Source organism: Lontra canadensis, unplaced genomic scaffold (assembly GCF_010015895.1).
Source record: "Lontra canadensis isolate GAN:19392208 unplaced genomic scaffold, GSC_riverotter_1.0 scaffold17, whole genome shotgun sequence".
Taxonomy (NCBI): domain Eukaryota; kingdom Metazoa; phylum Chordata; class Mammalia; order Carnivora; family Mustelidae; genus Lontra; species Lontra canadensis.
Genome location: NW_022631011.1, coordinates 11,329,588 through 11,351,944, shown reverse-complemented (window position 1 = coordinate 11,351,944; position 22,357 = coordinate 11,329,588). Strand labels below are relative to the sequence as shown.

At 43.0% G+C, this 22,357-nt stretch overlaps 2 protein-coding genes across 9 annotated transcripts in view; one reads left to right on the top strand and one right to left on the bottom strand.

Annotated features, from left to right (window-relative positions):
* LOC116868836 overlaps nucleotides 1–22,357 on the top strand; it is a 42,697-nt gene that overhangs the window by 8,811 nt on the left and 11,529 nt on the right. The window contains exons 5-7 of the mRNA XM_032859444.1: nucleotides 7,813–8,180; nucleotides 13,636–13,824; nucleotides 16,392–16,410. Of these exons, the coding sequence (XP_032715335.1) occupies nucleotides 7,813–8,180; nucleotides 13,636–13,824; nucleotides 16,392–16,410 (576 nt within the window). The remainder of the gene's footprint in view (nucleotides 1–7,812; nucleotides 8,181–13,635; nucleotides 13,825–16,391; nucleotides 16,411–22,357) is intronic.
* Nucleotides 3,000–22,314, bottom strand: ZSCAN30 (zinc finger and SCAN domain containing 30). Of its 8 annotated transcripts, XM_032859607.1 has the most exons (6): nucleotides 13,745–13,786; nucleotides 12,480–12,581; nucleotides 10,563–10,790; nucleotides 7,895–8,420; nucleotides 7,478–7,616; nucleotides 3,000–4,458 (listed from the first exon to the last, which is right to left on the bottom strand). In XM_032859607.1, the coding sequence occupies exons 4-6, from the start codon at nucleotides 8,300–8,302 to the stop codon at nucleotides 3,527–3,529; spliced, it is 1,479 nt and encodes a 492-aa protein (XP_032715498.1). In that variant the 5' UTR covers nucleotides 8,303–8,420; nucleotides 10,563–10,790; nucleotides 12,480–12,581; nucleotides 13,745–13,786; the 3' UTR covers nucleotides 3,000–3,526. The 8 variants fall into 8 exon arrangements, with proteins under 8 accessions (XP_032715498.1, XP_032715502.1, XP_032715494.1 ...); XM_032859611.1 differs by lacking the exons at nucleotides 10,563–10,790; nucleotides 12,480–12,581; nucleotides 13,745–13,786 and adding exons at nucleotides 20,023–20,178; nucleotides 22,211–22,314; XM_032859603.1 differs by lacking the exon at nucleotides 13,745–13,786 and having other exon boundaries at nucleotides 12,480–12,804.

Below are 22,357 nucleotides of genomic sequence, written 5' to 3'. Positions count from 1 at the left end.
AGAGATCACAAGTAGGCAGAGAGAAAGGGGGAAGCAGGCTCCCCGCCGAGCAGAGAACCAGATGAGGGGCTAGATCCCAGGACCCTGGGATCATGACCCGGAGCTGAAGGTAGAGTCTTTAACCCACTGACCCACCCAGGCGTCCCTGATCCATGATGACTTCATTGTTAAGTGACAGTGCCAGACACAACCATCTCACATTAGTGTACAGAAAAGTCCTGCAAATTACAAATCTCTGTGCAAATACAAGTTATTTGCATGAAGGATATCTATAGTTGAGAAAAGCAATAACCTTGAAGTAGAGTCCTTTGTTCGTGTTGGTGCTTTTCCATAATTCTGCAGCCAAGAGCAAGTCACCTCACAACTCAACTCTCAGTTTAAAGGAGCTGAAGTAGATGACCTTTCAGAGTTAAAACTTCAAAGTTCTATGTGTTTATGAAAGAGAGCAGGCACCAATATAAGGTAGATGTCAAAGGTGATTTTAAAAGATGTGCAATTTAGGGTGCCTGGGTGGTTTAGTGGTTAAGCCTCTACCTTCAGCTCAGGTCATGATCGCAGGGTCCTGGGATTGAGCCCCACATCGGGCTCTCTGCTCAGCAGGGAGCCTGCTTCCCCCTCCTCTGCCTGCCTCTCTGCCTACTTATGATCTCTTTCTCACCCCCAGTCAAATAAAATAATAAATAAATCTTTAAAAAAAAAAAAAAGAATGTGCAATTTAGGCAGGGTGCTTAATACCACTTTACTACCTCTCGCCTTCTTCCTCCTCATTTCCATAGACTGCAATTCTGTTCAGCTGGAGACTGGAAATTTAAGCAAATCTGACCTTGGGGGTCTCCAAACTCTCCTGTGAAATCATCTGCTTCTCTTGCCCTATTAAGTGAATCTTCCAAGTCAGGGGGATTGCCAATTAGAATATTTCCCATGCAGTAGAAACTGACCTGGAGAGCATTTCTGCAAAGAGGAAGGGTGAGCTCTATGGGAAGACCCCACTGATACCATCTGCTCCCTGCTTCCCTAGGGGTCAGAAACACACATTGCTACTCAGTAACTTTACCATCTGCAACAGTCTTGTTGGCTGGTGCAAATGTTCACAAATCTAAAGGGTTTTAGGGTTTTTCTGCACATGTTTCTGTTGACTTGCTGAGAGAGAAGGGGAGGTCCGTGGCAGTCTCTGAGGCTCCTGCTCCTAAATGGGGGGACACAATGTGTATGTGTGTTTAAAGAGGCTATTTGTTCTCTTTCCCATGGTTTCTCAACCAGCTGCCCCCAAATTTTGCGTCTTCACTTGGTGAACTGCAGCACAAGGGACTAGCCATGTTTCCAGACACCTGGACGAGAAAATAAAAGCCAAGTACACCCATTCCCTGATTTCTTGCCACAATTCCCTCCCCCTTTCTCCCAGCACACCTCCACTTGTGTTACTAGGCTTCCTATTCCTGAACAAGTCCTTTCAAAACAAACCTTAAGATTCCAATTTTATTATAATACATCTTGTATTACATTCTAATACTAAACAGTTTAAGTATATACTCAAAGTATAAATGTTAAAATCAGTTACTAAAAATGATTTACCAAACACGATTTTTACCAAAAAATACTAGGATTGGGGAAAGAAAAAAAATTATAGAACTGCAAAATACTAACAGTATTTTTATGGGTGGTGGGGTTGAAGGTGACTTCTACTTTCTCATTTTCTATATTTTTTTAAAAGCTTTTTTTTTTTAAGATTTTATTTATTTATTTGACAGAGATCACAAGTAGGCAGAGAGGCAGACAGAGAGGGCAGGAGCAGACTCCTTGCTGAGCAGAAAGCCTGATTCGGGGCTTGATCCCATGACCCTGAGATCATGACCTGAGCCGAAGGCAGTGGCTTTAACCCACTGAGCCACCCAGGCACCCCTCTCATTTTCTAGATTATCAACATTTACAATTAATTCACAATCTAGAAAAAAACCTATTAAATAAAATTAAAAACATGAAATCATCTGATTGTCACCTAGAGGAAAAGCAACTCCATCCATTTGAAGGGTCTCTCCAGAATTCCGACTGACCTCACTCAATGAAAACTGTCCAACCTGTGGATACAAATACTGCCCCCCTACCCCACCCTGGCCCAATTTCACCTCCCTATTACCCACAACAGCTTTGATCACCAAGTCTTCAGAAGAGACAGTATCTGGAAGGGAAATCAGGATATCTTAGAAGAGAAATCAAACCTTCTCTTACATATGAATTGCCTTCAGCAGTTAATGGTGGGCTAATTAAAACTGCCAAAATAAAAATTAACAGAGAAACAGTTTTAAGGAATCTAAGGAGGCAATTCAATAAGTACTCCCTGCCTTCAAGTAGCTTAGTATCTTCCAGCCTGATGTAAGGAGAAGACAGGAAATGAGGAATAGTGGATCCTGGGAAGGCATACCTCCCACTCCCAGGCTCCTGTCAGCTTCCCATTTCCTGAGCCCTAGGGTTATGGGACACCGACGCTGTCCCTCTAGCCTCCAACATTTTTTCTTTCTTTGGTGTACCTACATGCCTTTTTCCATACAACGCAGCAAAGTCTACCATCACACTAACTGTCCTGAGTCCCTCAAGGTCTTTAGGTAACTCTGGGTCTGGGATAAGCTACCCAACTCACTGATTATGAATAGGAAGTGAGGAACCAACACATGTCCTAGTTTCCAAACCAGGGTCTACATGAACACATTCCTGCTAGAGGAGTCCTCGTGAAGAGACATCTCTAGATCCTCCCTCCATGCCTTCGTATGTGCCATAACCTGTCTGTAATGTTTTCTTCCCTCTCACCTTGACCCGGCTTATACCCACCTTTTATTTCCCAACAGAGATTTCATCACATTGAGGAAGATTTCAATAAGTTGCAGACCAGGTTAGGTGCCCCTGCCATGTATTTTGACAGAATCCTAGATTATTCCACCAAAGCACTTACCACTCTTCACTGTAATTACTTGCCATATTTATATATATATACATACATACATACATATATATAATATCTGTATCCCATTAGTTCTCAACTCTGGGAGGGCAATGCTATGTCTGCCCCGACAGCTGGCACATAGCAGGTACACAATAAACAAAATGACCTCAGGAAGCTCGGGGTCGAGAAGAGAACTGGCAAGGGGGCAGAATGAACTATAAATTGATCCAGGGCATGATTCAACATTTCACAGCCTCACAATTGAATACTTTAGAGAACCGAATGACTCTCAGCACATGCCTCCAGCTGCCAAATGCACGCTCTTCTTGCTGCAGAGATCCTTGCCATTGGAGGCACCACCTCTCAGCCCATCTTATAAGGAGCTCTTTCAGGATCTTTACCCCAGACCTGGCTTTACTGTGAAGGTGCCCATTCAGCACATCAACAACCATCTTTGTCTGGATCTCCTTGTACAGCATGTACTGACTTAGACTGGAAGGACGGAAACTCTGCTCTCAGGAGACTTCTCACTTTGGTGGGAACCTCACCAAATCCCTGGTATTACACAATTGTATAATCCTTACTCAAGAGTTAAACTCTTGTGTGAGTTCTCTGGTGTTGCATAAGGCCTGACCTGTGCCTAAATGTTTTCTGACATTCGCTACATTCGTAAGGCTTCTCCCCAGTGTGGATTCGCTGGTGCTGCGTGAGGGCTGAGCTCTGATTGAAGGATTTTCCACATTCGTTACATTCATAAGGTTTTTCTCCAGTGTGAATTCTTTGATGTTCAATAAGGACAGAGCTTCTACCAAAAGCCTTACCACATTCAGTACACTCATAGCCTTTGTCTCCAGTGTGAATTTTCTTGTGCTGAATGAGGGCTGAGCTCCGGCTGAAGGCTTTCCCACATTCACCACATTCATACGGTTTTTCTCCGGTGTGAATTCTCCGATGTCTAATGAGCTCCGAGCTGCCCCTGAAAGCTTTACCACATTCACAACATTCATAGGGTTTTTCACCACTATGAATCCTCTGATGTCTAACAAGGTCCGAGCTCAAACTGAAAGCTTTGCCACACTCTTTACATCCATAAGGCCTCTCTCCAGTGTGAATTCTCTGATGTCTAATCAGCTTCGAGCTCTGGCAAAAGGCTTTCCCACAGTCCAAGCACTCGTAGACCTTTCCTCCAGCATGAACTCTCTGTCGTGTGAAGACATCTGAGTTCACACTGAGAGCCCTTTCACTCTGGTTACATTCAAGGACACACTCTTCAGTGGAGATTTTCTTGTTGAAGGTTGCCAGACTAAGATGTCTTTCCTGGGAAGGAAGTGGACTCATTTTGCTCCTTGGAGCAGTTCCTTTCGGCTTCTCGAAGTTGTCCAGACCTCCCAAAGCTTCTCCAACTACCTGTTGTGAAGGAGTTTCCCCAGGAAGTCTTCCTGGGGATATCATGGCCGCTGACGCTACACATTCAATAATTTCTTGTTTTGTTGTTAATACCTTGTCACTTGCCAGCTTGCCATCTAAAAATGTGAACAGAAATACTAGTGTCATTGGATCCCCATACTGGAAGAAAGGAATCTATTATAACTGGAATTGAAAGTTACCCAAATGAAATGGTATTTCCTAAAAAGGAGGAAAACTCTTAAGAACCAGCTTCCCAGGGCACCTGGGTGGCTCAGTTGGTAAAGTGTCTGCCTTTGGCTCAGGTCATGATCTTAGGGTCCTGGGATCAAGCCCTGCATCAGGCTCCCTGCTCAGTGGGGAGCCTGCTTCTCCCTCTCCTCCCCACTCATGCTCTCTGTCTCTATTTCTGTCTCTCTCCCTCTCAAATTAATAAATAAAATCTTTAAAAAAAAAAAAAAAAGAACTAGCTTCCCAATCTAGAATTTAGATAAGTGGCCTGGGGCAGTGAGAGGTGGCACCCTCAGAGAGTAAGGGAGACACAGAATGAGAGTCAGCAGTGGAGAGGAGGGATGGTGAGCAGGGTAAGACATTAGTTAGAGGAGATGGTGGTAAAGAGAAGTAGCAGTGAGAGACCAAGAAGCTAGGAGACAATCCTGGGTTAGAGGAGAAGATGTGTTTTTTAGTAATGAGGGAAAGGAAAAGAGATAATAGGGAGTGTTCAGGAGAAAAAAAGAAGTCTAAGAAACCTGAATAAATAGTGCTCCTAGAAAAGTAGGAGAGCAGAATATATGACTAGGAAATTCTTTCGGGGTAAACTGAGCAGAGGTACATAAGCAGGAACAAGAATGCATTAGAGCAACTGCAAGTTCTAGATCAAACAATTATAAGCAAATAGAATAAGTCACTCAGTGCATAAGAAAAGGAATGTTGTGGTTTCCTGACTCATTCTGGGGTCAGGTGGGAGTCTTATATGTTCACTGTCTTATGTGCAAATGGTCAGAGGCAGATGGAAATAAAGAGACAGATGCAACCACCTGGAGCCAAACTTTCAGCTCTCACAACCAGCCCCTCTTGTTTCTAGATTTCTGGTAACTCAGAAGGAGACTACTACATGATGGCTGAGGAAACCAGAATTATTTTGAGGAGGAAAACCTAAAAAACTGTTCACTTACTTTCATCCTCCCAGTAGTCCTTTAAACCTGATTGCATTTTACAGATCAGGAAACGAAGGCTCAGAGAGGCAACAGCACCTTTGTAAGACCACAGAGTTCATAACTGGAAGAGCCAGGATTCAAAGATGCTCAACATCAAGGCTGCAGTTTTCCCCTATGTCCCCTAGTACTGACAGAAACCTGTGTGGTCTAAAAGCCTTTTGCCCAGGGATGTGGCTTTAATGCACATTAACAAACATGCTTTTAGCCTTAATGTTATGCAGATGTATCCTGCACTGCCCATCCAGACCTGCTTTATGAACTTGGTGCCTCCTTCCCCCAGCTGCTGGGAGTGTTGGTTCCTAATACCACAGCTGCCGCCTTCTCTGGAAAGTTGCCCTGGCTGATGAGAACCATCTGGCCCAGGATGTTATTTATATCCTTACTGCCTCTCCCCCACCCCACCCACACCTTAAGAAGGGACAACTCAGCAGTGCCATTATGCTCGAGGGGAGTGGGGCAGGGATTAAGATATTAAGCCAAGGCTAGATTTTACCCAAGACCACATCATGGCTTGCTCTCTTCCCTTCCTAACCCTGCTTCTCTCGCTCCTTTACAGATTTCTCCTCAAGAGCATTGCTTCCTTTAAATCACATGCATCCTTGGGACGCCTGGGTGGCTCAGTGGGTTAAGCCTCTGCCTTCGGCTTAGGTCATGATCCCCGGGTCCTGGGATGGAGCCCTACATCAGGCTTTCTGCTCAGCAGGGAGCCTGCTTCTCCCTCTCTCTCTGCCAGCTTCTCTGCCTACTTGTGATCTCTTTCTCTCTGTCAAATAAATAAATACATCTTTTTTAAAAAAATAATTAAATAAATCACATGAACCCAAATCTCCGTATCTCGGGATCTTCTTCTGGGGAGATCTAGGAGATCTATTGTTAGGAAAGTGAAGTACCTATGGGAAAATTATAACCAAGGATATAAGGTTGTAAAAATGACATGGTGACTCTTAAAATCCTTGCAAGGTGGATCCTCCCAGTGATTTAAACCTCACAACCTAGGTGAAAGATGTGACATGCTCTACATTAATTCTTCAGAGGCAGGGCTAACCAAGACCCCTAAGACTAAAAAGAGATGAGCACAACGAGATCTATCAGTCCACACAGTTAACGTGCTACTGGGAAGGAACAAAAGCATATGGAGTACAACAGGTAAGAGTTGGGAAATGAACCTATCATGTATTTTAAATTTTAAAGTAATCAGATCCTCACTAGAGGTTTGGGTTTTTTGGTGGGGTGTTTGTTTGTTGTTGTTTTTTTTTTTTTTTGATCCCTTTATTTCAAATTAATGTGGAGAAACTGAAACATGTCGAGAGAAATGTGCTAAGATGACCAGAGAGATGGGAAGCAGATTGAATCAGAGGCAGCGAGATACTGTCTAGGAAGATGTGGTACTCTCTTACAGATTTGTGCCTTCCTTGGGTGCTTGGCCTCAGCCCTGAAGATTCCCTACATGTGTTATTCCTGTATTCTTTAGAGTTGTTTCTTTCTTCTTTTTTTTTTTTTTTTAACCACTCAGTAATTAACCCCATTATAGTCCATAATTCTTTTTTTTAATAGTCCATAATTCTTAATATTGAACTTCCTTGTTTAAATTACTATGTATTTCAGTTACTAATACATAATTCATCTCCCTCTTGGGTACTGCCTTGCCAGTGGTCCATAATACTTAAAAACACAGTATATTGGTCTTTGACTATTATGGGTATTAGAGAATTTTATTGAAGACCTTAATTCTTAACCCAAAGTTAGAAATTATATTGGAATTTTAGATTCTAGGCACAGCCAATGGAAGAATATTTCAAGGCAAGGAGGGGGCCTTTCCACCATACTTAATGACAGCCACAAGTGACTGTCAAGAAAACACTATGTCACAGCTGATATCCGTACCATCATCCTCAACCCCGAACAGACTGCAATTCCTCACCTCTCTCATGGGAAGTCTGGCACTCCTGAGTCTCACTCTTGCACTGGTTCTCCAAAGGCTGGAGCTGTATACTCAGAGATTTCAGTGCTCCTATGGAAGTCATTTCCTTCCAGATCATTCCTTGGCCATGAACCGTGTCCTAGGAGTAATCAAGTACCAGCACTATGATTCTGAGGATACAGAAGGAAAAAACCCTAGAACAATGGGCAAGGCAGTTAGAGCCAGAAACTCAATTCAGATGATTAGACAGAAAACAACAGGATTAAAAGCCCCAGTGCCTTGATCCCAGTGCACAAATAATAACCCAAAAGACAGAAATTTCATAACTCTGATAGCCGTGACGTCAAGGCCACGCATAACGGCTTCCCCGTTGACTTAAAATTGATAAAACAAGCAAACACATCACCTACTTCTTACCTGTTGCCTTGGCTCATCAAGCTCCTTCTCCAGCTCCTCCAGCAGAGTGACGGCCTCCTCTCCATTCTCAGGCCGGTGCTCTCGCAGCCAGGCCTGCAGCTCGTCAGGCAGGATGGCCAGGAACTGCTCCAGCACCAGCAGCTCCAGGATCTGCTCCTTGGTGTTCACCTCCGGCCTCAGCCACTGATGGCAAAGCTCCCGGAGCTGGCTCAGGGCCTCCCGGGGCCCAGCAGAATCAGAGTAGCCAAACTGCCTGAAACGCTGGCGGAAGGTCTCCAGGCTACAGGTATTTCCCTGAAGGCCATGGTCCTGCCCCCAAACATAATTCTCTTCTTCAACCTTCACAATTATAAGTCCTTCTTGTTCTTTTGGAGCATGGGAGGCCAGGCCTGCAGCTTTTCCTGACATTCTGGGCAGAGACAGTCTGAAAATGCTGCCCAGTTGAGTCAGGAAGGCAATGGATTCCCTTGTCTAAGAGATTCCTTCTGAATTCTGATTCCTCAGGGGACTCCCGAGATAGACAATGCTAATGTTACACAGGGGGAAAAAATTGGCTTAGAATAATAATGCAGGTTTTCAAAGACAAGTCACCAGAGAGTATAGTTCTATAAAGAAAAATGACTAAAAGGGAGCTACCAGATAAACAATACATTATAGATGATTTAGGATTTTTTCAGGATAGGAAATAGAAAATTTAAGAATCACTGAAATCAACTGAACCTTTAGAAATAATGTTAGGGTCAGTATCAGGGATAATAAAATCTGGATCATGGAAAGCAGGAAAAACACTGCAGAATAATAATCATCATCATCACCATTTTATTGAGTATCTACTAGATGCCAACACTAGCTGGACATTTTACATATGTTTTATATAATTTCCCTAATAATTCCAAAAGAACAATCATAATTATGCCTATTTCCAAATGAAGCTCCTGAGATACATAAGTTAACCAAAGATACACAGCCTGTAAGCAGCACAACCAGACTCTGCAACGAAAGTATTGAGTTTTATTATGCCATGGGGTCTCCCCCAAAGGGAATTTGCACTTAATAAACACCTACTATGGGCCGGGCACTTTACAAATACTATTTTACTGGGGCTTGACAATAATACTATGAGGTATTATCATCCCCATTTTACTGATGAGGAAACAGATTTTTAAAAGTTAAGTAATTTAATTTACCCATGGACTCAACCTGGTAAATAGCAAAGTCGAGACACGAACCTAGGGTTGCCCAATTCCAAAGCACTTGTTTTTTATTACAGAATGGGTTAGCCCAGGATCATCTTGGTTGATACTACACATTTTAAATGATGGTGAAAAAGTTAGGAAAGTATCATGGAGAATGGCCAGAGCGAATGTACAAAGAATTCCTGACTGTAAGTCACAAGTTCTAAGACAGTACCAAGAAAAGAGAATGAATTCCTTCACCCATTATTTCAACAAATACTTGAGTTACATGCTAGGCAGTTTACTGAACAGGATTCTCAGGATTAAAAGCTCTGTCCTCAAAGACTCCTTAGAGTAAACCTGCAAATGCAGTGTGATAAATCCAAGGATAGAGGGAAGCAGGCACGGTAGCAGACACAGAGACAACTAAGACCAGGGAGAGCTGCCTGCCGGGAGAAGACACGTCAGCAAGAGTCTGATAAGAATGAGCAGGTGAAGAGGTCACATCAGGTTATTCAGGAAAAGACAACAGTGGGAGGACTGCACTGAGGAGGGGAGTGGGTGGTTTAGGGAGGCCAGACTCATGGTTGTCCCCTCTGGCTCAGAATCAGCCATGGAGCAAGGGACCCCACAACAGACTTCCTGAGTCAGAATCTCTGTGGGAGAGACTTCAATAAGTGCCTCCAAATGCTTCTGATATGAACCCATGTTTTTTAAAAAAAAGCCAAAACCAAAAAAAAAAAAAAAAAAAAAAACCACACAAACAACAACAACAAAAAATAGGCCAGAGCCTGGGGCATAGTTCAGGAATAGTGAGAAAGGAGGAACCCACAGAGGGAGAGGAGGCCAAGGGTCTGAAAGATTGTATTGCAGAGTTTGCATTGAGCCCCACAGCCATGAGAATGGCTGGAGGGTCCATCTGCCCACTCAGGAACGGGTATGGAGAAGGCAGAGGAAGGGTCTATGGCAACCACTTGGGCGAGAGGGCCTAAGCTATGGGAGCCAAAGATAAAAATGAGAGATTTGACAGGAATTGGGGACACACTGGATAAGGGTTTAGAAGAGGAGTCAAGGATTAGGTTTTCCCCTGCCGCTGGTGACTGAAAGGATGGTGGTTATCATTTCCTGAGTTATTTATGACAAAATTAGGTGTGAGATACTACAAAGGAGTATTTTCTAAACTGTGTTCTTGCCATACACATATAAACAAAGAGAAACCTGGGATATTTTTCCTCTTAATTTTTTAGTATTTGAAAAATACTTAATACATTTCTTTAGTTCTTACTATGTGGTTATTGCCATTTAAGAAATCCCATAACAAAGCATCATCAGATCTATGTATCACTGTGTATACAGCATATACCAAGGGCTACATCACATGGGTATGTGTGCTTTGCCTAATGATCACTGGTCTATGTCATGGGTCTTGCCCTTTAACTTCAATGTTTGTGATACTAAATTTTTATTATAAATATTATGCCTCACCAACTTACCTCTATGTTATGCGGCCGAAGGAACTTTTCCATCATAAAGCTTGTCTCTTCCTTCTTCCATCTTTCACAGGCCCACCTCTTCTACATCAGAGTTCCATAGGTTAGCCCTTAAGTCTGGCACTGTCTTCACTGTCTCACAGGCATTTCTACTCCGAACTTCTTATCTGAGCACAAGCCCTATTTACTGTTCCTCACTCCCATAATGCCTCCTGAATTTCACGAAAGGACCTAAAACAGCACATCCATGACCAATTGATGATTCCTCCCACTCCAATTCTGCTCCTCTCCCAGAGGTCCCCTCAGGAATTAGGAACATTCACCTGACTGCATTTCTAGAAAACAGAAAACATCCCTAACACCTCCTTCCTGTATTTAATGCAAATTGAGTCCTATTGACTTATTGCCTGTCTCCAGACAATTCCCCATCTCTTCCCCATCTCTGCCCTTCCCCATCTCTGCCACTACCAGCTTCATCCCTTTAACCGTCCTGTCACACTATACAATAACACACTGTCTGCTCATACTATAACCAGAGCAACCTTTTCAAAATTGCAAATCTGACCCTGTTCCTCTGACCAGTTTTTAAAAAGCAAATGCAGGGGGGCAAAATCTCATGTTACAGATGCCTGAGCTGTACCCCAGCCTGAGTCAGAACCTCTGGTTTTATATTTGTAAAACGTTCTTTGACTCTGATGTGCAGGCGGGGCTGGGTCAGTCAAGGAGTCATAAGAGACACAGTTAAAGAGAATTATGTTCCTTTCTCTCAGAGCCCTGCTCTCATTTTGTCAGTTTATATATTTTAGTGAGACTATTGCATTAATACATGTCTTCTCCATGATTCAACTCTAAGTTACATCAGCATTTTTGCTCACCCTTCCCTACCACCCAACCCAATGCACAGCAGAGAGTAGGTGCCATATATATATGAATGAATACCACTATAGTAGAAAAAAAAAGAGTTTCAAAGAGGAAGTGGTCAACATGTCAAATGTCTAATAAGGACTGAAAGATGTTTCCATGGCACTTCTCAGACTGCAGAAAAATGACTTAGCTCACAGGAGGAACACCACCTTTGGAGTCAAGTGACCCAACAGTTTGGAATCATAGTACAGCCTCTTACTACCTTAATAGCTGTGTGACAGTAGTCACCAACCAAACCTTTCTAAGATTCCATTTCCTCTCCTAAAAATGGAGTTAATAGTACTTTCATTGCACTGTTATTATAGGAATTGGAAGTAACGTAAGACAGGTAGAGTAGTGCTTGGTGTATTAAGCATAGCTTTTTATTCTGGGGTTTTGACATCTGTGCCTAGCTTACACTAGAGGGATGGTCCTTCTCAGGGCTAGCAGATTCCTACAGATAATAAACTCAAGTGTGCTTTTCATATGCAAACCACCAACCCAAACCCACACCCCACCACTTCCTGCACCGGGCTTTCACATCCAGGGCCACCATTCCCCTGCCCTAATCAACCAGGGCCAGATGCCAAAAACTCAGGAACAAGCCAGAGAGTTTATCTATTATCTAGTTTATCACTTAAACTATTCAAACTAGTCAATCCTAAGCCTGCTGACCCTGCCTCACAGTCCTTCCCATGGAAACCACAAAAAAGGCTCCCGCCCAACTTCCCCTCACCTGGTCTCCTGACTGAACCTGTGATTTTTGCCATATGACCAAGTGGGACATGGCATGCCTCCTCCTCTTCCTCCTCTTGAGAACTATGAGTAACAAGCTATCTTTTGAATGGCAATCATCTCCTGATCTGCTGGCCTCACCATACGTGATAATAAAACTCATATTTTAAAACACTGGGCCCAGAAGAGGTTCTCAATGCATGACAGACGTGGTGCAAGGGAAAAGCAAATTCCACATCACAAGGCATGGGCTATAGAATAGGCTTTATTGGGGAAACTTACCAGCTAGGCTCCGTAAAATGATCACAGGTCCTGTGATTCTTCCATCACCCCACAAGAGAATCCTGGGGAGGTGCTGCTGCTTCAGGGAAGAGCTCCTTCCACCTTCTCATAGTGTAAATATGAGAAAGCAGCCTTATCAGTGGGGGCCATAGGCGACTGCTTGGGACCAGAACTGTGTTTCCAAGCGTCCGTGTTTACAGAGCTGTCTAGGGAACCCATTGTGGAGGGGTGGAAGCACTGAGCTTAAATACGGCCCTTCCCTCTGGGAGGTGAGAACCTGGCCCCAGCTAGCTCTTAGCCCAAGCAACCCAAGAAGCTCCAGGGCACTTTTGGACAAAACTGCTTTCGGCAGTATGGCTGTTATTTAATATACCTGCACCGTTCTCTTACTTAGTTGTAACAGAAAACTCTGAGCTTTTATTGTACAATCAAGCACAGTCTACCTGTTCACTTCTCTTCACAGCACTTTATGGTCTAGGTTCTACTGTTTTACTGAACAGAAACTGAGAAGTCACATAATTTCTCTCAGGTCCCACGGTTTGGAAAGTGATGGTAGTCTGGACTGCTCTCAAACAAATCGGTCTGACTCCAGAGTCCCGCTCTTAGATACCTGGTCTGAACTGCCTTCCCCACCACACCAGTGGCCCTGTGGAGGAGGTCCTGTGTTTTTCCACACATTTCTTTAACAATATTTACAGAATGCCTACTTTGTGCAGGTCCTGCGCTAGGCACCGAGCAGAGAGTTATAAGTCCGTGTCCTTGCCATTATAGAACTTAAGATTTTCGTAGGAAGGCAGACGTTAAACAGAAAGAACACCTAATTACATAACTTAGTCTTGGTAAGAACGATACAGGGGAAAGTGGAAAGGGCTCTGAGGGTCGAACCTAGCTAGACTGGGGAGGTTAAGACGAACGGCTGAGACCTGACTCAAGAGCGAGTTCTGGCCGCGTTAAGAGGGAAGAAAGATTGCCTCAGTTCTTCTCCGACTGCTCGGCCTATGGCCTGGGACACAGGAGGCGCCGGGTAAGTGCTTGAGAAGTCAAAGGACGCTAGGGCGGTGGGTGAGCAGACACACAGACGAATGTATGAAGAAATGGACCGATTGACGGACGGACGGAAGCAACCAGGAGAAGCGGCCACCTGGTACCGCCACAGGCTCTGCCTGCGGCAGCAACGGCCCACGCAAAGCGGCGGGGAGGGCTGAGGCCGGACGGGGGCGAATTGGGAAGCACCCGCGGCCGCGCTGCCAGACCGCCTCACTCACCCTCCGCTCCGCGGGCTGCCGCACCGACCCCAGGGAGCGACAGAACAGCCTCCGGACGCGCGCGCCGGAAGTGCAGGCGGGTGCGCCTCTCTAGGAAGCCGGGAGGACTGCAGCTCTGTGGCAGGCGCCGGGCGTCGGGCGCCGAGGCTTGGGAGGAGGGACGCGAAGCTGAGGGGAGTGTGTCTCCGGTGGGACCTGGTGGGGACAGCCCCGATTCAAAATGGTTGACAGGCGACGGAAGGAGGACAAAAGAAATATATAGAGAGCACGCGCCTGGTGGAACTCCGAGGAGATAAAAATAGAACCCTGCCTCTGTAAATCTGGGGAAGAGGGGGACAAAACTGCTTTCGTACACCACAAACACGCTATCCCCAGCGGCAGTTCTAGAAGCTAACTAGAGGAGTGCGTGGAGGTTGAGGGGAAACCAGCCCAGGTTTGGCCAGGGGGCCAGGCGGAGGATCGACCCTGCCGTCGTGGACAAGGGCATGAACACGTAGCGGGAGAGTCAGAATAATTCGATCAAAGAAGGCGCTACTCACGCTGAGTCTTACGGGACAACTGTTGACTTAGAGGAGTGGCCTGAGGGAGAGCACAGCAGTGGGAAGTTCAGGACATGGGAGGGGGGGGGGATTAACCCACCATCTTCGTGGGCTAGAACCTAGGCTGAGGGATGCGGTGGGTCAGGTTTGAAGAGTTTCAAATGCCAGGCTCGGGAATTAGAAATGCTTTTAGTAATCAGTGCAGGCCATTTTCATGTGACATGGCAAGAATGGTACTTCGAGACAGTATCTGACATACTGCGTAGATTGGATTGAAGGGCAAAACGGATAAGAAAAAAAAGACGTTTAGAAATGTGAACTTAGAATTTGGTAGTATCTGAAAATATGACTGGAAATGGAGAAGGGGATGAGATCCAAAGGAAATCTTATGGAAAATAAACAGGAAATTATAAAATAGCTATGTTTGGGGGTGGAATGAGCAAGAACAGATAGAAAAGAGAAACTTCTAGAAGGAGGAAAGCCCAGATGGTTAAATCATAAAAGCCAACAGAGTGTTTCAGGAGAGAAAACAGGTGACCAGCAGTTGGGCAGAGAAGGGGAGGAGGCCAGAGCTTTGGTGACGCTGGAATTAAGGGGAGGGATAGAGGAAGGGCGTGAGAGATGTTATCTGTGGAATGTTACTTGCCACGGGTTAAGAAGTGTAGGATGAGATACGGAAAACAGGTGGTAATTCCTTCTGAGAAATGAGATTGTGCAAGAAGGAAAAAGAAAGGACACTTGGTTGGACTAGGCAACAGGATTGAAAGGTGTTTGTTTTTAAAAATACTAGGCACCTTGGGGTGCCTGGGTGGCTCAGTGGGTTGAAGCCTCTGCCTTCAGCTCGGGTCATGTTCCCAGGGTCCTGGGATTGAGCCCCCCATCGGCTCTCTGCTCAGCGGGGAGCCTGCTTCCTCCCTTCTCTCTCTCTGCCTGCCTCTCTGCCTACTTGTGATCTGTCTGTCAAATAAATAAATAAAATCTTTAAAAAATAATAAAAATATTAGGCACCTAATTATATTTGTAGGGAAAAAAAAGGTTAAATGTGAGTAGGAAGAAAAATTGAAGATAGAAGAAAAGAGGAATACAGACCTGATGGGGAGAGAATGAGACAGGATAGGTAGGTGGAGTCTCAGAAAATAAAATGAAGCATTTTAATAAAAAATGGTGCATTTTGGTCTGTGTTTTGATGCTGTGAATACAGAACAGCCAAATAGAATTGCTCAGTAATGCTGATTTTACAAGTAAATAAGTGCACATACTATTTTTTGAACATACTCATATTATCAGCACTCAGATGAAGAAACAGAATATTATCTGTCATCAGAAGTCTCCTTGTGCTCTCTTCAAGTCACCACCCTCCTCTAGCCCTGAGGAGGGTGGTGACTTGATAGCCACTACATTGAACTTTGACATGATACAGTTGGTCTTGCCTGTATTGTATTTAAATTTCTGTATTGTATATAAATGGAACTAGTATGTACTTTTTTAAAGTCAGGATCAATTCATCATTGTGAAATCATTGTGAAATTACATCAAAACAAAATCATACTGTTTTATGTAAATGTACACTGTATTTCATTTCTAATAATGTTACATGGTATGATTAAACCAATATTCATTCATTCTATTATTGTTAAACATTATTGAAAGAGATATTTATATCTCTATCTATTTATATCTCTGACCACATTAATTTATTTTTGAATATTAAACCAACTTACTAGGATAAATTCCATTGAGTTGCAATATATAATTTTTTTACATATCAATGAAGTTAATTTTTAAAAATATTTTATTTATTTATTTGAGATAGAGAGTGTGCATAAGCAACAGGGAGGGGCTAAGGGAGAGGAAGAAGCAGGATCCCCACCAAGCAGGGAGCCTGACACAGAGCTCCATACCAAGAAGCTGAGATCCTAACCTGAGCCAAAGGTAGGCACCTAACTGAGCCACCCAGGCACCCCTATATTAATGAAGCTAATTTGCTAATATTTCATTGAGGACTTTTGCATCTATATTGTTAGAAATACTGGTCAGTAGCTGTCTTTTTCTGTGATGTCTTTGTCTGCTTTGGCATCAAAGTAATTACTGGCCCTTCTGTTTTCTAGGAGAGATTGTGAAAGACTGGTATTCTTTAACTGTTCAACAAAATTTACTAGTGAAGGCATCTGAGCCTGCGATTTTCTTTGTTAGAAAACTTTTTGTTACTAATTCAACTTCTTTACTTTTCATACATTTATTCATATTTTCTATTTCTTTTTCAGTCACTTTTTTTTAAAGATTTTATTTATTTATTTATTTGTCAGGGACAGAGAGAGAGCACAAGCGGGGGGAGAGGCAGGTAGAGGGAGAAGCAGGCTCCCCACTGAGCAAGGAACCCAAGGCAGGACTTGATCCCAGGACCCTGGATCATGACCTGAGCCGAAGACAGACGGCTAACTGACTGAACTACCCAGGCGTCCGTCCGTCAGTCACTTTTAGTAAATTTGTATTTTTCAAGTAATTTGTCCATGATGCTTACGTTGTGTAATATGTTGGCATCAAGTTATTCATAGTATTCCCTTATATTCTTTTAAATTATTATAAAGTTGTAGTGATGTCCCCTCTTCTCTGCTTTTGTTAATCTCTCTTTTTCTTGGTTAGCATATTAAAGGTTTGTCAATTTTTGTTCATATTTTCAAAGAACAAAATTTTTGTTTCATTGATATTTCTTTATTGTTTTTCTGTTTTCCATTTCATTCATAACTACTCTAATCATTATTACTCCTTTCCTTCTGCTTTTTTGTTGTTAAGTTTGCTGCCCATTTTCAGGCTTCTTAAGGTAGAAACTTAGGTTACTGATAAGAGATTTTCTTTTCTAATATAGGCATTTTAAAGCTATAAGTGTTCCCCTAAGCACTGCTTTGGTTGCATCTAATAAAACTGTTTATGTTGTGTTTCATTTTCATTCAGTTTAAAATATTTTCTAATTTCCTTTGTGATTTCTTCTTTGAACTATGGGTTATTTAGATATGGCCTATTTAACTTCCAAATATTTGTAGAGTTCCCAAATTATTCTGTGGCTCAATATGTCCCTTGGGCCAGTGGAAGCCTCATCAGTCCCTCTCCGCTAAGGTGGCCCTGGTCCTCAGCACTCAAGTGGACCAGCCTATTGGTCACCCCATTTCCTGCATGCAATTTCCCAGAAAGCTTCCTTTATTTTGTTCTCTCTGTCCAGTTCAGTCCATACCGGCAGTGTTTCTGGTGATATAAGAGTCTCAAGAACCATGCTGGTGTCTGTGGATATCAAAGAGATCCACACAATTATATGCAGGGGCTCTTCTCAGATCCTTCCTGAATCACTGCACTTTATTACTGGTTTCTGTTGAGGTGGTTGGTTGGATCCATGAATTACACACCCAATCTATCCACCAAAAGGTTGTCCAGTTCCATGGCCTTGTCTCCAGAGCAAGGATAGGCTGAGAAATTATTCAGTCAAGTTTTTGCTACTTTACAAGTATCACCTTTTCTCCAGCTTTCAATAATGTTTTCTTCATTTCAGTCTGAGACCTCACCAGTATATTTAATGCTCGTTAGTCCTAGCAAAATTCTTTTCATGACAATATATGTATTCTCTAAGATGACAGAAAAGTTCTCTATTTTCCTTTTCACTTTCTTCCAAGCCCTTGCCAGAGTCACCTTTAACATCCATACCTCTACCAACAATCTCTTCAAGGCAACCAGATATTTTCTGTCATGAGCCTCAAAACCCTTCCAAATTCTAGTCATTACTCAACTCCAAACCCACATCAGCATTTTTAGGTATTTGTTAAAGCAGCTCCTCACTTCTGGTACTACAGAGTGGCTTAATACAACAGAAATGAATTCGCTCACAGTTTGGAGGTTACAAATCCAAAAATCAAGATGCTGGCAGAACCATCCTCTTTCTGAAGACCCTGAGGTTCACACCTGTCTCTTAACTTCCAGTAACTGCTGGCAATCTTTGGTGTTCTTTGCCTTGTAGATGCATCACTTTAATGACTGCCTCCCCATTCACATGGTGTCCTTTCCTCTCCATGAGTCTCCTTTGTGTCTGAATTTGCCTCTTCTTATAAAGACACCAGTTGTTGAGTTAGGGCCTACCTTAATCAAGTATGATCTCATCTTAACTTGATTATATCTGCAAAGACCCTATTTCCAAATAAAGTCACATTCATAGGTACCACAGGTTAGGACTTGAATATATCTTCTGGGAGGAACACAATTCAACCCACAACAATGTGTTAATTACAGACCAAGAGTTTAAATGACTGTGACTTGGTTTCGAAGTTGAAAACTTTTCAAACTGATGCCAGTGACCTCACTGATTGAATATAAAAGAAATGATCTGATTGGAATTCAACTCTAGAGGTCTTGGAGAATTCTGGTGTTTGGGATATAAACCTACTCATCTCTGTCAAAGTCAACCTTAGGAACTGATACTATTGGCCATTATTTTGCTTTCTGAATCTCAGTTTTCAGCACTTGTTCTGTTTTTTTTGTTTTCTTTTTTAAGATTTTATTTATTTATTTGAGAGAGAGAAACAGTGAGCAAGTGAGTGAGGGAGAGAACACAAGCAGGAACGAGGGGCAGAGGGAGAGGCAGACTCCTTGCTGAGCAGATCCCAGGACTCCAGGATCGTGATCTGAGTGGTAAGCAGCAGTTTAATAGACTGAGCCACCCAGGCGCCCCAGCGTTTGTTCTGTTTTTAAAAAGACACAGTCAATTGGACATGCATATTAATATTTCAAAGTTGTTGTGTTGTCCATAATTTAGACGTGCCATTCAAAATCAAACAGCAGCAGCCTACGTATAAATATTTATTTGATCAAAAGCAATGTTAAATTTTTCATTTGGCTTCACAGTTTGGATTTATTTCCCTTTTTTACCTGGACCTGGGGATTGATTTTTAGATTGAAGTTCATTCTTTGTGAAGTTTAACTATCAAGGGAAATTAATTTCTAATACAATATAATACATGATAAGCAATACAGGATAAAAAGTAGGTCTTTAAGTCCAACTTTGTGAGGAAGAGGTCTATAGTTTTTTGTTTTTTAAAGATTTTATTTATTTACTTGAGAGAGAGAGAGTGAGAGAGAGAGAGCATGAGAGGGGAGAGCGTCAGAGGGAGAAGTAGACTCTCTGCTGAGCAGGGAGTCCGATGCGGGACTCGATCCCGGGACCCCATGATCATGACCTGAACTGAAGGCAGTCGCTTAACCAGCTGAGCCACCCAGGTGCCCCTGTTTTTTGGTTTTTTTAAGATTTTATTTATTTATTTGACAAAGAGAGAGAGACTGCAAGTAGGCAGAGGGGCAGGCAGGGGCGGGGGAGGGGGGGGGAAGCAGGCTCCCCGCTGAGTAGAGAGCCCGATGCGGGGCTCAATCCCAGGACCCTGAGATCATGACCTGAGACGAAGGAAGAGGCTTAACCCACTGAGCCACCCAGGTACCCCAGAGGTCTGTAGTTTTTATCATATTCTCAAAGTAGTTATATTACCCCAAAAAGATGAAGAACCACTGCTGTAGAATCTATGTATAAATCAGACATTTGTTAGTTTGGCCTAGTTTCCCCCAAGAGGAAATGGAATAGGAAATGAAAATCAGGTAGAATATTGGTGGGTGACCTATCACTTTCATTCTGGAGAATCTCTTATCGTTTCCCATGCCCATATTATCACTCCTGATCTCTCTGGAAACCTTTGAATTCCTTTACCTTACCGAGAGGAACGCCTTCAGTGTCAGCTGGTGTGGACCACAGCTGGGTCTCGGGTTGTTCTGGCCGACTGATCAAACAGTTAGATTCCAAGCTGGCTTCTCAGCCTCAGAATGCAACATCTTCGGTAAAACTCCACAAAGCCACAAATCTAGCACAATCTGAAAAAAAGTTTGATTTCCTTGGTTAAACACTCAGAAAATCTACAGTCACATCATCACTTCCAGGTAAAAAGTGAACAAAACCCTCACCTTTGTACATTAAGAATTAACCTCTGGTTACATTTCTCATCTCTTTTACTCAACACCTGTTTAAAGTAGTATATCAGCTATGGCATTCTCATATACTGCTGGTGGGAATGCGAAATGGTTTAGCCACTCTGACAAACGGTGTAGCAGTTTCTCAAAACGTTAAACATACAACTACCATGAAAGAGAAAAAAGTACATGTCCATATAAAGTCTTGGACAACAATGTTCATAGCAGCTTGATTTGTAATAGTAAAAAAAAAAAACTGCAAATAACCCAAACTCCCATCAACTCGTGAGTGGTTAAACAAATTGTGATACATATATAGCTAATGGAATATTATTCAGCAAAAAAAAAAAAAAAGCAATGGACCGCTGATAGACAACCGTGATACAGATAAATCTCAAAATAATAATGCTCAGTGGGGGCGCCTGGGTGGCTCAGTGGGTTAAAGCCTCTGCCTTTGGCTCAGGTCATGATCCCAGGGTCCTGGGATGGAGCCCCGCATGGGGCGGCCTGCTCAGCAGAGAGTCTGCTCTCCGCCCCCCACCACCCCGCCTGCTTGTGATCTCTGTCAAATAAATAAATAAATAAATAATCATTTAAAAATAATAATAAAAATAATGCTCAGTGAAAGAAGTCTGACAAAAAAAAGACTGCATTCTGTATGATTCCATTTAAGTAAGTCTCTAAAATATGCAAACTAACAAACTAACCTCTAGTAACACAAAGCAGAACAGTGGTTGGGAGCTGTGGGAAGAGGGAGGAGATACAAAAGGTACAGAAAACTTCTGAATTTGCTGAATGCAGTCATTATTTTGATTGTGGTGATGGTTTCACAATTGTGTGCATATGCAAAACTCATCAAATTATATACTCTAATATTTGCTTATTATTGTATGTCTGTTATATCACAGTGAAGCTGTTTTGCCTTCTTTCTAAAGTATCTTCACTCCATTCTTGGGAGGCTGGACCCAAACAAGTTCTTTACAAGGAATATCAGAGTCTCATTTATACATCTCTAAGATTTCATATATCAGAAGAGTGTCTTGGGCTGGGACACAAAGCCCTCTACTTCCACCTCAACCATCATTTCAGCCAGCCACCACTTTGTCAAACCTGTACCTCTCCCCAACATCTTGTATGTCTCAATCCTTCTCCTAACTCCCCCTGTACTTCCCAAGAAATTTCCAAGGACACAACAATATCCTTTCCTACCCCAATGTACGCCCTGCTCCTCCAAATTTCAGGTCCTTCTCACCCTGATCTTTTAGGTACTAGGATTGCACTGGCAAGCAAATTGTTTAGTTTCTATTTTGTTCATTTCTGATCTTGTCTTTATCAACGTCCTTCCTTCTACTGGTTTTGAGTTTTGTTTGTTCTTTTTCTAGCTGCTTCAGGGGGATTTTTTGGTTGGTTTGAGATTTTTCTTGCTTCTTGAAGTAGGCTGGTATTTTATAAACCTCCCTCTTAGAACAGCTTTTGATGCATCCCAAAGATTTTGGGGCTGTTGTATTTTCATTTTCGTATGTCTCCATGGTATTTTGTTGTTGTTGTTTTGTTTTAAATTTCCTCTTAAGCAAGCTGTTTAGAAACAGACCCCTATGGCCTTCCGTGATGGCAAAGTACATCAAAATCCAGCTTCCCGGCAAGTCAGGAATTAATTCGTAGGGCAATGCTTCTCAAAGTATGGTCCAGAGCCCACAGCAGCAGTACCTATGACCCGGAGTTCTAGGTTCACTCTAGGGGTGGGGCCCAGTAAAAATTTTTAACAAGGATTCCGGGTGATTTGGAGGCACACCACTGTTCTCGGGGAAAAAAAACAGAGACGACAGGAAGAAAGTTAGAATGGAAGCACACCAGCGAGGAAGAATAAGGGGTGGCGTGGGGATTTTAAAAGAGAGAGATAATAAGGAAGAACTCATTATGTAGTCAGGAAACCTACCCTGCCCCAGAGAGCTTTCCCGAAAGATGTTTCGACATTCACGTCAAGAACCGGCAGGTACGGCAGCAAGGGACCTGTCGCTGCCTGACCAAGTCGCTCGCTACGGCGGGGCTGGATCAGCTACGCGGTTGTGAGGGGTTAAATCTC